This window comes from Diuraphis noxia, unplaced genomic scaffold (genome assembly GCF_037042655.1).
Source record: "Diuraphis noxia isolate RWA-SAM2 unplaced genomic scaffold, SU_Dnox_SAM2 contig0003, whole genome shotgun sequence".
NCBI lineage: Eukaryota > Metazoa > Arthropoda > Insecta > Hemiptera > Aphididae > Diuraphis > Diuraphis noxia.
In genome coordinates, this window is record NW_028301713.1 from 69,145,988 (window position 1) to 69,165,088 (window position 19,101).

The 19,101-nt window shown below is 30.0% G+C and overlaps 2 protein-coding genes across 3 annotated transcripts; one reads left to right on the plus strand and one right to left on the minus strand.

Moving 5' to 3' along the window:
• Positions 1–1,706: 1,706 nt before the first annotated feature.
• Positions 1,707–18,557, minus strand: LOC107166631 (uncharacterized protein CG3556). Of its 2 annotated transcripts, none has more exons than XM_015515385.2 (8): positions 18,353–18,557; positions 6,277–6,597; positions 6,044–6,181; positions 4,715–4,875; positions 3,967–4,150; positions 3,407–3,677; positions 2,407–2,632; positions 1,707–2,329 (listed from the first exon to the last, which is right to left on the minus strand). In XM_015515385.2, the coding sequence occupies exons 1-7, from the start codon at positions 18,471–18,473 to the stop codon at positions 2,416–2,418; spliced, it is 1,413 nt and encodes a 470-aa protein (XP_015370871.1). In that variant the 5' UTR covers positions 18,474–18,557; the 3' UTR covers positions 1,707–2,329; positions 2,407–2,415. The 2 variants fall into 2 exon arrangements, with proteins under 2 accessions (XP_015370871.1, XP_089078484.1); XM_089222358.1 differs by lacking the exon at positions 18,353–18,557 and adding an exon at positions 12,774–12,793.
• On the plus strand, positions 9,377–18,292 carry LOC107166632 (uncharacterized). Its single transcript, XM_015515386.2, has 3 exons — positions 9,377–9,537; positions 13,765–13,926; positions 17,872–18,292. Exons 1-3 carry the CDS (start codon positions 9,487–9,489, stop codon positions 18,052–18,054), a joined length of 396 nt encoding a protein of 131 aa, XP_015370872.1. The 5' UTR covers positions 9,377–9,486; the 3' UTR covers positions 18,055–18,292.
• Positions 18,558–19,101: the final 544 nt, after the last annotated feature.

The following is a 19,101-nucleotide window of genomic DNA, read 5'->3' on the forward strand; positions in this document are numbered from 1 at the left end:
TATGGAGTTTAAATTGATTTCCTATATCAGATCGTAGCACAAAATTCACTTATATTTCTTTACCGCCAACTAAAATGGAAAACTAGTATTGTAGCTGTGCACTTATGTCAGATTTTTTTTAAATGTCACTTATAACTCTAGTGTTATTGGCGCCTCATATGGTATAGGATGGTTATTTATTTATGGCTCATTTCTTGTAACCATGTAATTATATAATAATATAATATATAGGTGTGTACAAAGCAATAATTGATTTTCGTTCGCTGAAAACAAATTTCTAGACTCTAGAAGTGAGCCCATCTTTAAAAAGTGAATTTTACACCCTTATATTCTGGTTTGAAAATACTTGGAAAATTTAAAGTCGCGAGGATCATCGTTTCAGATAAACTCGTTGATTAGTCAGTCAGGACATAGGTATCATTGTTTTTAGTGAGTTATTAACACAGTGTTGCAGGCGAATAATTAATTATAGATGATTAATTTATTATAGAATTTAAAAACCTAAATGTCATAATTCATTACTAAGTCTCATAAAATATTGGCTCAGTAGTTTTGGATGGCAAATAAGAGATGGCAATAACAATTTGTGTCAACCTCCTGAGTATATAGAAGAGCTATACTTTGCTCCTTTCAATAAAATAATAAACTTAACTTTTAATATGTACCTATGTATAAAAAAATCATCGATAAATTTATTTTTGATATTTTGATAATGGTCAGTTCTTGATATTACATATCGTTTGTTATTAGAAATCGCGATATCGCAGTGGTAGCGCAAAGATTATTTTTTGAGTCACTGGGTCCAAGCCTAATAAGGAAGATGAGTAAAATGTCTACCTACTGTTAATAATTTATCAGTTCATACCTATTTAATGTTCAAAAATAATTTATTACTACCTATATAAATGAAATGATATCGATTCTATGTAAATATCCTACTACAGTTTGAACAGTATAATTAATAATACTTTTTTTTTATCCAGATTTATGTCGGTTATAGTTAGAAAAAGATTAATTTTGTCGAAGTTTAGGTACGCTTTACAAAAATCCAATTGATGTATCCACTAATGTAATAACATACTAACACGTTACATGTATTGGAATATCTACACTTTTCGCTAATTCGCTTAGTAAAAACTGAAGCTGAAAAACTTTATTGACGAATGACTATCCAATCCTGGTATTGTGGTGCTATCCTGGTATTGGGCAACCCATATGGCTATATACACACAATTCTACTGGGAACTTAACAATTGCGCTTAAAATTTCCTTTTAATATACCAAATACCAATTTATTGGGCTCGGTCTTTTTTGGGTCTATATATCAATGATTGTGCTCGGTATTTTCTGTATCGATAGACCTGCAGTTGCGCTCAATAAAATAATGCATATTCAAAGAACGTCAATATTAATTATATTTGTAGGTACATTATAAATCTATACCTAATAATACACGTCGGTCGTATTCCTACATATCATATGATTAAAGTTTAATAAATTAATATTATAATATTCTACATTACACTTAGTGCCTATATACCTACTTTTATAAAAATGTGAGCCTAAAACTTAAGCAGCGCAATTGGTATACGAATGACCTAAAATACAAATTTTGTTTTAAGCGCAACTGGTCCATTCCCAATTCTACCATCATTATACATATAGGTATATAGGAAGGCAGATAAAATATTTTCGTTAAAAATAAATAAAAGTAATTGTTTGTGTATTGAGTGAAGCTATAAATATTATTTGTAACTTATATATTAAAAAATTATTTATAATAAGTATGAAAGGATCTTGAAAGATAATGTTTTCCACAGCCTTTCAAAGTTTTTGGTTATCAACACAATAAACTATGCATTACAATATTATGCTTGTATAGTTTTTCATGAATTTTAAGTGACGATATAGTGACTAAGGCAATATATGGTGTATGGTTAGTACAGTGTATATTATACATAGGTATATAATATAATATAATATGTAATGTACGTAAGCCACATTTGGCAAAATGCAATTAATTATCAATCTAAAAATCGTATATAGAAGCGTATGTATATAGAAACATGTGGTGAGTAGGTAAACAATTACAATATTAAAAGTAGTTTGCAAAAAAAAAAAAAAATGTTTTGTTAAATTTTGTTTTTTTAAGCGTAGGTACAAAGAAAAATAACTTTTGACACATAGTTTTCAACAAGTCTAAAATGAATATCACTTAATTCCTAGAAAAAAAGATAATATATTTTTTTAAATTATTATTTCTGTTAATTATTGTCGACCATAATATTTTAAATGTTGTATATAAGTTTCTGGAATACCATTTGTAATCCTGAAATAAAATGATTAATTCGTTATAAATTATTGGACCAAAAACAATAGTCTATAATATTTAAAGATCAGTCAAACCTTTATAATTTAGAGCTTCTTGTACCAAAATAAGTAGTGTTCGCCATTTTGAACAATTAGATCGTCAACACCAGTCGGAGCTACTAGCTGATTGCTTGGAGGATTTTGCGGGTCAGGACACGATCTCAGTTTGTACAATAGCCAAAAATGATAACTCATAGGCTCTTCTTTAAGTCCCGATAGGGTGTGCACATAATGACCATTCGGCCATTCCGTAGCTGAAAACCTGTATAAAAATCAATTAGTAGGTATGTACGCTTTAATGATTATAATCATATTTAATACGAATATTTCTTAATTATTCATACAATATACCATAGAAAGTAATAATCAATGGGTTTTCAATTTAGAGAGAAGATGGGATAACAGAATACATTAAAATTAGGTATTTACATGTATCTAACTGCAGTATCATATTGTTTTCATATTGTTGTGGATAATAATTTTGTGGGATGTTATGTCGACAATAATGATATCGCAACTAACCATAATACGTAGGTACATATTATTATACTATTATCACATGTATAATTAATAGATCGATATTGTTGTTTAATGGTTATTTTAGCTCAATTTAGTAGCCAATTGAGTAACGTATGCTCAATATTGTATTTTATTATGTTTTTTATGGTTTAAGTTTTCAATGCTGACTATATTAAAGTATTTATATATGTTTACTCGTACATTAATAATGAAAAAATTGAAATTGAAATAAATTGTGCACTATCATGATCATTATTCATTGCTATTTACTATTTTATATTTCTTTAGCCTTTTTAATTTAATAATTTTATCAACAAATCGGTACTTAATATTAATTCAATTGAAATATAAATTATTAATAAGTTCAGATGCCTAATTTTGAATTAGATCTTTGCAAACATTTAAGTGTCTCTTTATTTGTGAGTAGCTATTAAATACAATAATATCTATGTAGGCTCTTGATATCGTATTATATACATAATATTATAATAACAGTAAAATATTGTGTACGACGTACGTGAAAGCGCTGTCTAAATCAGACGCTCTTTGCATGATCTCGTAAAAAGTGACGTTATGGTCGGCCGTGATATTGATTGATCGTTTTTCCGTGATATTGCTACCGATCCACAGTGAATAGCTGACCGTCACATTGGTGCCGCTGTCAGGCATCTGTGGCAGATGCAATTCGTCGGTGGCAACGGGTTCGCTCACGTTGACCGACATCGTACGTTTGGTGTCGACGGCCGACGGGTGTGGTATGATCACCGCTGTACCGACGTTGTCCTTATCTATATAAATCGTTATAAATTCGCCATATTATTATAAATCCGGTGTGTTCATATCCCAATATTGATGACGAGGTGTATGATCATGAACTACGATGACAGCCCGTCATAACAACCCTGCAGACCCACAGGCGTAGCGCTATGATTTATTTTATTTATTGATACAAATTTATATGGGGGGGGGGGCTGTAGCCCCCTTAACCTCCTCCCCTATATTCTACGTCTATGCCCTGACAAACTATTTATCCCCGTCCCGCACGCATATATATCATGCTTATTCCCGAACACTCACCAGCTCCGGGGCGGACCTCGCAGTGGTCGGCTATCCCCTCGGCGACTCCGGACACACGCGCCAAGGCGATTATCACTTCGGCCGTCGTTGCAACATCGAAAAAAGCTCCGTCGGGTCCTTGATGGTTCAACAGCCAATCGACAGCGTTTGTTCGGTTCCACGTGGCTTTGCCTTCTTGTAACGCCTACAGGTATGGCAGAACGGATAACGAATTATTGTAATCATTTGAGAAGAAGCTTAATATTATTATATAAATAGCGTATAATGTATAAACAAGTCGATTCGGCCGTAAAGTGCCAGGTAGCACTCTGCATGTAGTACATCATGTACATCATGTGAATGGAGCCGAGAAGAGTTGTAAACATATATGAAGAGACAAGAGAGCAAGGGGTGAGTTTGACCTCTATACAAACAACACAATATACTTTTCTTCCACATGATTTTTTTTTTATTGCATTGATTTGTTAATTGTTTATATAATAGCTAAAAAATATCTAAATCATAATTGTAATTTAGTACGGGAGACCACAAGGCTAATAATAATAAGGCGACACTTTTCATGTATTTTTACCAAACATATGCCGATAAAAAAAAATGATTAGTTTTTCAAATTTCACTTTTTAGGAGCATAATATTTTGTGATAGATATATTTCAACACTCTCCTCTACACACACACACATACGTGATCAAAATCTGCATCTACTACTGGAACGATGAAATTTATAGATTTTTATTTATGGTACCCACTCGAATTGCAAGTGCAGTCGTGTGAAGACTACCAAATCCTCCGTCCAGCTGTTGAAGCGCTATTAATGTCGCTAATGGTTTCTTGAGTAACGGTTTCACGTTCCGGTTGCGATGATCGTGTTCCACGCACTGGAGCGCTAATATGGCCACACTCAATGAATCTGAAAATATAGATAAACGTTATTCGTTTGTATAGGAAATAGATATGTAGCCTTATTTCTATTAAAATTCATAATAATAATAATATCAAATATGAAGTATTCATTTCACAAAATGTTTATAGTAAAAATGATGTTATAGAATATAGATATTACTATATGTCGGGTTGGGTTACAATAACGATAATGAATTTACAGTGATGAAATTGATCGCCTGCAGTGTCAAGTATAAATATTAAATATAGATAGCCTAGGTAGGCGTACTAACATAAATATGAAATTCTTATAAATAATAACATTACTAAATTAATGTATACACCATAAACATTGGTCATTTCAAATATTTTGTATTTTGATTTATACATTATTTCGTACAAATTGATTTGTTTAGGTACCTAAGATTATTATTTGTGTTATACCATTTATACTTGTAATTTATTTTTATTCTTATTATTCGTCGATAGCAGTCTTTACATTAATTACTATAACCTAAATGTGGTTAGTTATTTAGATGTCGCAATTGATTAAATATCGAATTCAATGTATTTATATATAATAGTATATTATATTGTTTAAGCTAAATATTGAGAAATGCACACATATATTACGAGGACGTGATACCCGCATGTGTCGTCTCCGTCTTACAAGTGCATTATATTATAGTAAATTTTACGTTCAGCAGAACAGTAGCTCCGTTAGCTTAAAAATTAGAGTGAACTGAGCTCCTATAAAATTTGAAGGTATGATTGTTATCTAGACAACCTCATACGCTTTTTATTATATTTAAATTTTAAAGCAAGTTATGAGTATTTTAAGATGCACAAAAAATTTACAATTTTAAGATACTCATAACTCGCTTTAAATTTAATATTTATTATTTAATAAAAATCATATGAGGTTGTCCAGATAATAATCTTACCTTTAAATTTTATAAGAGGTCAAGTTCACTCTAATTTTGAAGCTAACGGAGCTACACGTTTTCTGCTGAACGTAAAATTTACCATATAATGCACTTGTAAGACGGAGACACCACATGCGGGTATCACGTCCTCTTAATAAATATTATTAATTATTATTCTATGGATATATTTTAGTATACGGCTACTAAACCTTTAAACAAAAGACATTATAGTAAGTTATTGTTTTTCTAATCCATTGTATTGTAACTGACCCACTGTGTGCTTAGTGTTGGCTATCTCCATCAGCCTTCTAATGTGCCTTTTTCTGACGTGCGTACCCGATTCACATGCCACCAGGGAGCTATACGAGAAATCCAGATCGGATATAGTTTCGTGTTGTAGCAACGAACCTGTAAATTAAACATTTAAATTCGGTGATACGATTTCAATTTTTGTTTAACCGCCTATCGTCATTAATTTATAGATTTTAGTAAAAACTTTTTACCAATCAAATCGTGTCCATGGAACTGTCTTGGATCATGACAAGCACTAGCCAACGCCATTGAGTACGTCGCTATGTTAGCTACAGTTAACGCTTCGTCTTCGTCGTCTTGTTGTTGAAGGGTAACCGAATCTGGATCGTGATGTTGCCATAGTCTGGCCAAAAGTTCTATTTCGAGTTGTTTGGCACTCAGTTCCCGTTCTAGAAGTCCTCCGGTCTTAGTCATTTCCATGGCCACGATGGCCTGAGCAGTGTCCGTCCCGGTTCCCCATCCCCAGTCTTTGCCCCTCTGTAAAGTAAGCCAGTCAATAGCTCGTTGTAATTCTGTAAAACAATAAAATACATTAATTTCGTTGGAACAAATTACTGCACAAAGTGTTGATAAACACTCCGACTTGTGTATTATTTGATAGTAGCTTATTTGTTTAGTGAGTATTGTATATTTTTCATTTTCCAAACCAAAACATTTTATCAATACACTGATTGTGAAAACGAATTATAAAGTTTAATATACCAATTGAATTTTGTTTCAGTATAGTGAAGGATTGAATCAATAAATAAAGTTCACATAAATGGCATGTGCACTAACCATGGTTAAAGCTCGATTGTTTCGTTTTGTATTTTGTGGTAAAACAATACATTTATGAGGCAATAAATAATATTATATTAATACGTTTATTTGTATACAAAATGTTTACTATTATAGTATATTTTATTTTACTATTTAATATTGTTAAATAAATAACAATAAGCTATTGAGATAAAATCATAATAAAATAATGAACGATTAATTATAAATAAACAGTTGAATATAGGCTAACCATTAAAATTAAATTGTAAAATGTTTGCATTTAAGGATATGGTATCTACTATACCACCATATCATGTACCTATTATATATTTTGAATTATTTATTAACTTAATATTAATATGATGGTGTATCATATTTTGTTACATATATGGTCTACATATAGTACATAGCATAATAAATAATACATATTGTGGTTGAATACGCGAGCCTATTAGAAATACATTTGTCAGTTTTAAAGGACGCATCTCTAATTTATTGCTGTGTTCCGAATATTTGTTGATATATATGTTACTGTGAATGTCCGCAGTTGGATGAATACTGACAGTCACCGCGCACCGGTTAATATCGCCGTACACCAAAATCATTGGTGAATTTTTGCTTATTGATTACATTTGCGATTTTAGTAAACGTTCACTAGTGAATGTCGATATTTATACAACGATATTGGTGAATGTTGGTAGTGCCGATGTTATTTAATTTAATTTAGGAATAATGGAAAGGCCACAATTAAAAAACAGTATCTTATATTATCTAGTTCCTACGCTGCAGTATAAGGTATTGTACAAATTAATAATTTTGATAAAATGTTTTATTACATATACTTTCTAGTATCTACTATCTAGCACCTACTTAAAAATGATGTTATAAATCGATAATACACCAGCAATCAATTTTCGGTGTGTAAAGAAAATTTATTATCAATCACTGATGTAGAAAGGGGTCAACAAATTTCCTTAAAGGAAGCTTCTACATCAAATTCATTAACTGGTGGGCAAGGATATACAAGATGTAACTGTAAAACAATGTGTACTACAAAAAAGTGTAGCTGTAGAAATGTTGGCGTTTTATGTAGTACACATTGGTCACATTGTCATGACAGTTTGTCATGCTGTATTAAGTAATAATATAAAATAATCATAATTTAAAAACTTTATATAATAGTAATAATACAAATATAATATAGTATATAATATTGTTTGATGATAATAATATTTTTTTGATTTAATTAAACATAATATGTTGTTTCTATTTTATGATATATTATATATTATGATATATTCAACTATAGTACTATAATACTATAGTTGAATATGTGTCTACCTATGTCAACATTAACCAAAACCTTGCTGTGTATATCATCATTGACCAAAATCCTAACATAAATGTCAACATCCATTTGTAAATGTCTGTATTATTTTAATTTTTCAACATTCACCAATTTATTAGGTGTATGTTAAATTGTTAACATTCACCTGGTGACTGTTAGCAGTTATTATTCACCAATTGCGGACATTCACAGTAAAATATACATAAGAGTATGTAAATAGTATTTAAAAATAATTCATTGAAATGTTTTAATAATCATTAATTTTTAAAGAATGTCTAATAAGCAAGCATATAAAATTATAAGTGGCAAGTATTGAATTAATTCATCACAGAAATATGTAGCTTAAAATCAACTCGCATAGAAATGCCTTAGACATTATGAATCATCCAGTAGATTGTAGATTGATATATATGCAATATTTACTTAGCTTATCAACGTCGATGTAGTTTGTATTACGTAATAATGGTAATATCATCCACTTATGTGTATTATAGGTAACGTTACCTCCGAATCAACGAAAATTCTTATAGAATGTAGAACATATAACAATACATATCATATTAAACGCCAACATTGCAGATGTGAAATTATTTAGTTTTAGTTATTGTGTTCACAACACTCAACATCACCATCTACATTTACTTTAATCAATTCATACATGAATCACTCTTGTCATTCACCATGTCTAATATTTGGTGATTTATGTGATGGATTTCTGTTATGGTATCATACTTAAGTCTTGTTAAGCTTTGTCAACTCAATATCGAACGATCAGCATGTATCGCATATGACTACACGCCATTCACATTAATTAATTTATTGATCAAAACATTTTAGAAGTTATACCTATTGCAGGCTATTACAATGCGCGTGCGTGATTCAACTTAATTGTATAGTTGATCGACAGTAAAAATTCTGATAATTCGAACAATATCTAAATTTGAAGTTGATAGTACATATTATGTATTGCTACAATTTTCTTAAAACTATAAATCATTTAAGTGATTTGATATGAGTCACTTATTTTTTATAATTTGAACGATGATATACATTTAAATTTATCATATTTACTATAACCGTTATAATACATTATGCCATTATGGTAACCTAACTATATAGTCTCCAACCTCGCCCATAAATGACAGATAAGTAATATGTGAGCATCGGCGGAGTACTAGTTTTATACCACTCATTAGTCGTTAACTATATTGCTTTAGTGAAGAATAATATTGTATACTGTACATTGTAATATTTGTTAGTACATATTTAATATTAAAATAATTTAAATTAAATCATGACTTCGTTAATCCAATCTATAATATTTCGTCTTAAACTGGCACAAGTAGTGAGTATTGCATTTAAAAAAAAATGTTTACATATATGATTTGATCAAATTAATATTTCAACTCTATTTTTTTGTTATACGACAATTGTCTTAATGCTATAATGAATAATGTAATTTTCTTTGATTTATTTTTAAAATATTGTATAATATTATTCGATAGTTGATATTATAATACTCCAGTAGCCAACCATAAAATTTAAACAACATTGGATTCATTCAGTTTTTATAGTTTTAAAATCAATTGTAATTGGACATTGAAATTTCCTCGTGAAATATATCAAAATATTATAACATGATGAATATATTTTAATGTATATGTTTGTAAACATCGGGTTAATCTAGTTGAAAACTATGTATTCGAGTTTCATAAATAGACCCGTTTTTACCAGCGTCTAAATGCCAGAGAAATTAAATTCTGAAATGTATAGTGTAACTACAGTACCTGTTGGCTGTTTCTTCTGCTTCGTGTATGAAGAGGATAAAAACATACTTGAGAGATTAGCAATTATAAATATAATTCTATATGCTCCACGATAATCTATCTGGTTTAACTAAAATTTTCCTATGCTATATGTACATAATGCTATACTATCTGAACTCTAAGTACCTCTACTCTCTTCTACTACTCATACTAAGCACTATACTAAAACTGTACTAATACTGACGATAATTTAAATAATTTTGATGAATACCTATCATATAAATAAAATAATAATATTGTTAAAATAATTTGTACATGGATATTATTTAAAAAATGATTTATTTTTAAATGCTTTAGTTAATGACAATCGTTATATTATGGCCCTGTCGATTTTATTATTATTTTCAATTAATTTGTATAATGCAATTTAATCTAATTCATATTAGTGCTTCATTTTATTAATTTAAACTTAAATATGTTTTTGATTTAAATATTGCATTAATTATGTTGTTTTGTTTATTAAAAATGAATGCTAACTGCGTATTTGTTCTATATTTGAATTATTATTAAAAAACATAATATTTACTTTTAATTTAAATATGATCGTTATATTCAATAGAGTTATACCGTTTATATCATTATACCACAATTAATGGCGTGCTTATTATTGGATGTGTTTTGGGAATTATAATAAATGTCGAGTAAAAATGTTTTCCTCCCTAAAAAAATGCTGGCCTCAGCTTGGCCCACCTGGTGTAAAAGTACCGGAGCTGCTACTCAATACTAGTGTGATAGTGTGATATTGTGATATGCTTCGTCGTTTCAGCATATAGGTAACAATAATTTATAATTTGTTTATATAATTTATATTTACAACTTGAAATTGAACGCAATTATAGGTATCTAATTATTAATTAACGATTATTAACATATACGTAATACATATACCAATACCATTCATTATATATTATTGTATAATGTTATTTAAATTGATAAGTGAATTAATTAACACAAATAAATATTCAGTAGGTATCTATTATTTTAGTAACATGATATACTTAAATACATATGAAAATATGAAAGGTTTAAAATTATCTTGTAATAATTATATACGTGATATGAATCCTCGAAAAGTCTATACATGTGATAATTTGTACAGATTCATATTGTATTAGGTACCTGAATAGGTTAACACGTATAGACAGTAGGTATTGAATAAATTCATAGTTTAGAATACGTATAAGAATTAAATAATTCCATCTATCGATTAAATATCCATGGGACATTAAATTTAAATATTTTATTGATAATTATCCGCACCTAAATAATGAAATAGATACCAAACAGTTTGTACTTAGATAGGACAACGACTAATGTATGGTCTGTGTTTATGGCCATAGTTATTTTATTATCGTCGTTGCAAGAGTCATGTGATTCTATATTGAAAAAAATATTTTTACAATGTCATTCGATTCATTCGAATCTTGTCTTCATTAATCTAGTTACCAATACTAACAATAATACAATACTATTATACTTTATCATAATCTATTTTTGTTGTACGCTTACAGATTGGTAAAATTGGTTCCATAATTGAATAGCCCCACTATAAGTTATAATTTTCTTGCAAATAAGTAATAACTCAAATAATAAAGTAACATTCAATGTTTAAAATCAAACAAAACCTTTGCACTTAAAATGTAATAATTATCGTGATGAATGATGATAATATTGTCTAGCTTGCCTAATTAAAAAATACAACGATATTCACAATAATACATGTGTGTATTGTAAAGTTGCACCATTGTGTGAATAATTACTGGATATAGGTACATTAATAATATTTATTTCTTAATGTGTATATTTTGAACACTATTATATAGTGTTCAAAAGTAGATAAGTTTAATATATACCTATTAAACATTAAGCATAAACATATACAAAATAACAATGTAATATAGTTTACATGTTATATGTTATTTGTTATATTTTCTCTGAGTTTCGCGTAGGTAAAATAGGTACCGTATTAAAAAGATTTTTATAGAAAAGTTATGTATGTATTAAGATACAACATACAAATTCAATAACAGCCAAAATATACATTCAAATACCTATTCGATTGTTATTAACGATTTCTAATGGTCAAATGACAAATATGGATAAAATTAAAATTACTCATTAAGATAGTAGATCATAATGATAAAAGGGTTTTTATTTTAAATTGAAATTCATGAAAATTGTATAGATATCTTCAATTGATTTTTTATTGTTTAAGATACTATGTGGTAAGTCAATGATCGATTGGCTGTTGTATTGAAAAATATAGTAGGTTTAGTAATTATACAATATATTTATAACGATATTGTATAGCTGTATATTATCAGGTAGGTACAATGTCCAAATATCGAGGGGAGGTGGCGGTATGTCAATGAGATTTACGTTTGTAATATATAAAGGCTACGTATTGTCTTTTCAGCTTAAAATGTTAACGCTAAGTGTATAAATCGGTCTTTGTACTTATTATAGTGTAAAAACAATACAATTTAACTTTCATGGTAGTCTAAAAAATTGTATACATATAAATAACTCGATATGTATATTCCAGTAGGACTTGTTAAATTTAGGACTGACCTATATAATTGTAAAATCTATTTAAATTTACAATTGTTAAAATGTTAAAATTTGGTTTATAAAATTATAATGTGTGATTTACAAATAAAAGTTATAGTATTATAGGTACATAAAACGAAATTTCTTTAAATAAAAAATTCAAAATTTTATTAGATTTAATTCAAAATTCGCAAAATATACTTACGAAATGGTTGGTGTAACATTTTTTTTAATCATGGTAGTCAATATTTAATAGTGAAAGAACACCAAGTTATACAACACCAAGTTATACAGAATCTGTAATACGGATCAGAATATGAAAAACTTTTTAATAAAAACACAAAATAGAAACTTGTATACAAAAAAAAAAAAATCAAAAACTGAAAGTTAAGTTTGAAAATAATAAATATTTTAAAATTAATCGAAATTTATAGTTACGATTATCAGTAAATACTTATATGATGCACAGTTAAAGTTATATTTTATTGTACAGTTAGGTTTTATTCAATTACGTATAGCATTATTATATTTTGAGATATAGATTATATATAGGACTCGGGTAAAAAGTAAAAGCACAATTGTATGCGGTGGGCATGTATACTAGTATTAGAACCATAAATCATTCACCATATCGTTGTAAGAATTTTTTTACATTTATGATATATATACCATATATCTGACCCCTGGGCCGCTCGAGATCATAATCCGAACTTGTATACACGGTTTAACAGAAGGACCTGATAAAAAACATATTGATACCAGTTAAACGTATAAAAATTGTATAGAAAATAAATAGTTCAAGGTTTATCTATTTATGGTAGTTATGAAAATTCTTTAGGTCTAATGTCTAAAAAATAATGTAAAAAAAAGTTCTCATCATTTTTTAAGTAGATCTATCGTCAAATAAACATAATGTTGACAACGATAGCTTAGAACTAGCATTTATGTATAGCCTGTATAGGTATAGTTACAACTAATCAAGGTATCTATAAATTAATTTTATTTATTCATTACGGCTCTGAACAATTGCAATGCACGTCCAATATAAATTTTACCGTTATTTCCTATTATTAGTATTCATATATTAACAAATCTTATTTTTAATCAAACAAGAGTCAAGAAAAAATTTTAAAAATGTTTACGAATATCTAAAACATATATGTATAATAATGGTTTATTTATTTTTATTTTTATAGATTCTTTCTATTGGAAGTATTGTACCAGTGTTCGCCGAAATATCTGTTACATTTTTCCATTTTACTACAGATTTCGTGTACCTAACAGTGTACAGTTACCTGGGAATTGGTATAATCACTCTCGTGAGCTTATGTATAGCTGAACCAGTCTCCGAAAAATTGGTAAGCATGTATAATATATATACATGAAGTGTACATTATACTCGAATAACTTAAAAGGCCAAGCGCGTATATTTATATAAACAGTCCTTAAAGACCTAACCTTTAACATATAATACACATGCATGGTAAATGTCTGTCGTTACAGGTTTAAAGTTTAAACGTTCCCCTAGAGAAACTCGGTTGAAATCTTTAACTCTCGTTAACCTATCCCCCTTCCCATTTCGTATTTCCTCTCTTATGCTTCCTATATGATAATATGCGAAGTTCAAAGTTTGAGTATATAAAGTAAATAGCCCGAAGGTTTTTGCCATAAATTTAAACTGAATATCTCATGTGTAAGGAATTATTAATGAACTCGGGGTCGAAAAATTCAACGATTTATTTTGCATAATATATAGCTATTGTACCTACGTTTTGAGATAATCCTTCAATAATATAGTTTTTAAAAACTATATTTACCATAAATGATTTTCATAGTTTATGGTGCTAAAAGTTTGAACTTGTAAAAATAATATGTATACAATATATATAGCTATAATAAGTTATAATCTATATATTTTTATCGATGCATCGTTGCCTAAATAATAGGTAGCAGGTACGAAGTATTATTATATAATATGGAAAAATATATAGCTTAACATTTTAAAATTAAATTTTATATTTTTTTTCAACAAAGGTTTTATATTTTCATAAAAAAATATATTTGTTTGGTGAGAAATATATATTATCGGCATCATTTAATCTCAAAGTTCTTCAATTTAACATTGTGTCGTTTGCAGAAAAGAAAAGTTCATTAAAATTAAATGAAACAAATATATTTATGTATTTAATACAAAATATAAGACCTAAAAAAAAAAATTATAAGTAACGATTATATTTATTATTGAATCAAGAGGAGGTTATACATAATAATTTAACAATGAACTTAAGACAAATAATTATTTTAACAATACACATTTGATGAGTATCTCTTGGATATTCGCGGGTGTTTAAATATTAGGGAATACATTGTTGATTGGTCATAATAACATTTTATATGACATACAAACGATTAAAACGTGCACAAGTAACGTTAAATCAGACAAGTCCATCTACCACACCACATAAATAGAACACGATACGTTATAACGTTTGATATAGGTCATAAGTCATAACTCATAATAATCAAAAACATACAACTAAATATTTATTATTTATCAAATACTTGGTAGAGTTTAGTACGTCTTAAACTAAAATACAAATAACTATTGGGTAAAATAGTTTTCCATTTAGCAGATAATTAAATTTCCGTTTCCGCTTTTGAAACTATTATTGAAACTCGGGCATTGTTATGTATTAATTTCATCAACTCAGAGGGCAAACAATTAAATTTAAATAGACGTTAAAAATAATTTATGATAAGAATGTGTTTTTAGTGTTATGTATATTTTATATTAAAAAATACACGATACTGTTATTATTTCATACGACCAAACGACCACTTTTAACTGTACAGTTTACTTTCAATTTTCAATTTTATCAGATTATACTCTAATTTATTTTCGTAATTTCGTCCCCTCTAAAAAAAATCTAAATTAAAACTTTTCAAATAAAAATGAATGACCCCGAGTTCATTGCTCTTTTAAATTAATATGAACCCACGACCCACCATTCATAATTTTTACATTTACCTAGGTAAAAATAATTGTATTGTAAGTTGTAGCCATAAAGATTTATGATTTATTCATAAAATATATAGTTATTATTTTGTATGCTTTAATCTTTTACCGGATCGGCTGTCTATTGATGATGAATTGATATTAATTAATAATCCACTAAAATAATTTAAAAAATGGATATTATTTTCAGAGACGGATTTACACAATTGCCGCCCCTAGACAATTTTTTTTTTGCCGCCCAATTACGACTTAGTAAAAAAACAAAATAACGAAATATGTAATCTATGGTTAGTATTTAGATAATAGATAATATACGTTCCGGCAGTCGTTCGATTATTTACTTGGACGTTTATTGTTATGTATTAGTATTATGAAATAATGAAGAAATTATAATAACAAGAATATTATGTTATACAAATATTAAACATTTTCATTTTCCATCCTTCAAAGTAATCACCGTACATAAGAAAGTCAAAAAGAAACCTAGAGTATATTTTCAATAAAATATTGGCCTAAAATTGCCGCCCTAGGCAACTGCCTACTTTGCCTGACGCTAAATCCAGCACTGATTATTTTATTGGGTTCGCATTTTTCAAATTAAATAGGTATCTATATGTATTACCGTACAAATTTTCTACACATTGAAATGTAATAAATATAAATTCCAAACTAGCACACCGTTGACATCATAAAACTTCAAACGCGAAATTACCCGAAGGTACTTGCTATATAATAATAACAATAATAATAATCCGGCTAATTCGACGACGTTATATACCTGCCATCGTTGCACACGCACACACAGGAAAAGAACTGTCGAAAACATAACGAAGGGTCGATTTTGTGACCCTATATATATATTCTATTATAAACACGCACACACATAAATTATACGCGTGTGTGAGCTAGGAAAATTAATGAACCGTCCTAGTGTAAAAAATTCATTGTCACACGACGCCGAGGGAAAAAACTCGCGTGTCCAACAATCGGCGTTGAGGAAGTAGCTCCGTTATAATTTCGTATGTTATCATTATCATTATTGTTATCATTAATATTATTATTATTATTATTATTATTATTATATTCTGCCGACGTGACAGAAAATTGGATGCGAAATATAATAACAACACGCGCGCGACCCACACACACACACTCACTACAGCTAGCCCGACGATCAATATCACCCGGCTGATTGTTGTACGTTTCGTAAAACTCACTGCAGGCCTCAGCGGTATGTTTGACATTTAATAAAATTATACATTTATACGTGTATGTATATATATTCTACCTATACTGCAGTTAGTTTACTTGGATAAGTCAAAATTGAAATTAAAACTTATGCCTCGGGATGTGTTTGCGGTATAATCAATCATATACTAGCTATCGGCTGACCAGTGACGTATTTAATAGAAGGCAACGAGTAAACTCTAATATATTTGATTTTTACGAAAATATAAAAATTTATAATTTTACGTTTTAAATATTTGGAGAAAAAAATTGACGTGTTTCTTATTTCTTGTTATATACAGGGTGATTCTTTTATCATGAACCACTTATTATTCCAAAAAGTATTAATGTTTTTGAAAATATTTTTCTACAAAGTTTCGTGTTGTTAAAAAAACAACATTTTTATTAAAAAATTATATTTTTAAATATTTTTCATCCTTATAATTTTTTAAGTTTTTTACTTTTTTGAATGATAACCTAGAGTTTTTAGAGAAGTGGAGTTGTGGACAAACATTTTGCGGGGTAACCCCATGTACCACCCAATGTACCACTCCACACCACTTCTCTAAACTTTAAATACTTATAACTCATAAACTACTCGTCCAAAATTCGATTTTTACGTATCAAAATACTGAGAAAAATATTCTGCTTTGGAATATGAAATTAAAATTCTAGGTTGTCATTTAAAAAAGTAAAAATAAATAAAGTATAAATAATTCTATAAAAAAAATTTTATGATTAAGTGATTTTCTAATATTAATACGGGTATATAGTGTTCATATACCCTATATAGAGAGAAAGCTCTTAATTGCTTTCGGAAAACTGTCTGATTAGTGAGGGGCTTCCAAATTAAACATTTCTAAATAGGTAATAATTGGACCTAGTCGTACTGAAAATCAAATGACCAGATCGGTTTCAAATTTAATGTTATGTTCACTGCCCCTCGGCCGAGTACTCACGTGCTCGGATTTGGTCACTGTAATTGTTGTCGTACTGCATATATTTATTACACAGTCAATGATGTTTATTGTCACTACATCGGACGTTATCGTTTTTCTAGAGCCTATACTCGGCGTGCGTGGCAGTGGTCATGCACTTGGTGTCGGCGGTTTTCACCATCAAAGACGTTTTCGGTTACGATGAGCTTTGGGGATTGCGTCTCATCAGCGGACTGTGCACCGGAGCGAATGCTGTGGCCTACGGATGGGAAGTGTTGTACACTACGAAATTTATACATCACTGATGACGCCGGACAAAGAAGAACGACGATCGGTTAAAAATGAATATACTTATAATGTTATAGGTATCTTTTTTTTTGTACTCTCCTATACTAAATTATTTAATTCTCCGTCGCCTTATTACATACGTATAGCATAATTATATGTAAATAAGACAGAATAAGCGTCACTTTTGTATTTGTACAGGTATACCAATATATATATACTATTTCTAATATAATTATAATATTATAATGATGTAAACATAGCAATTATTTATTAATTTCTCATTAATATATTATTATAATATACCATCGACCTTACCCGATTTGTCTTTGACTGCGTTTTGGGCGGCGGCCAGATGGGGTACGGCCGTGATGAAAACGGCTGCGATGATTATCGCGGCAGCCGGTGGCCACCGTCGTGGTGGTCGTCGTGTAGCCATATGACTACGGTGGTGCGACTACGCGGTGGTGCCGGGACATCGAGACGACGACGTACTTCGCGGCGTCAGTGGCGGCGTAAGTGAGGGCTCCCGACCAGTTGCGCCGCGTGCGCGTTCGATAAGCCGCCGCCGACGCGCCGAAGTCGCTGGCCACGCCTACCCCCACGGCGGTCAACGCGACGCCACCGCTAGGCATCTGTGGCGCCTATACGTCGCCCCCGCCGTTCGACAAGCGGCGCACGCTCCTCGAGGGGGTTAGTGGGTAGTAAGGGGTTGTAAGGGGGGGGGGAAACATAACCTAGATCGCATTACTTTTATTTCTTACCCTTGTCCCCGCCCGACGAGTGATGGTCGCTGCTGTTATACGGCGCTCGCACACCTCTGCTCATCCGCTGCGAACATCGCCGCATCAGCTAGCGCGAGAGAAGATGAAAATATAATAAGATTTGCCCGCGGAGGGATAATGCCTGCTGTATAGGACCTGCTGCAGGACGAAGTATGTATATTATATAATATTGAGTGTGTGTGTAGAGTTTAGGTGTGAGTAGTGGGGTGATGAGAGGGAATGCGTGCATATTTCCGGCACGATTGAAAATCAATTTACCCCCCCCCCCCCCCCCCCGCGCGG

Coding starts and splice junctions, on each gene's coding strand:
- LOC107166632 (XM_015515386.2), top strand. CDS start 9,487: ATGACTTCGTTAATCCAATCTATAATATTTCGTCTTAAACTGGCACAA. Junction 9,538..13,764: donor GTCTTAAACTGGCACAAGTA/GTGAGTATTGCA, acceptor TTATTTTTATAG/ATTCTTTCTATTGGAAGTAT. Junction 13,927..17,871: donor AACCAGTCTCCGAAAAATTG/GTAAGCATGTAT, acceptor TCGTTTTTCTAG/AGCCTATACTCGGCGTGCGT.
- LOC107166631 (XM_015515385.2), bottom strand. CDS start 18,473: ATGGCTACACGACGACCACCACGACGGTGGCCACCGGCTGCCGCGATA. Junction 6,598..18,352: donor CGCAGTCAAAGACAAATCGG/GTAAGGTCGATG, acceptor ATTGTTTTACAG/AATTACAACGAGCTATTGAC. Junction 4,151..4,714: donor CGACTGCACTTGCAATTCGA/GTGGGTACCATA, acceptor CCATACCTGTAG/GCGTTACAAGAAGGCAAAGC.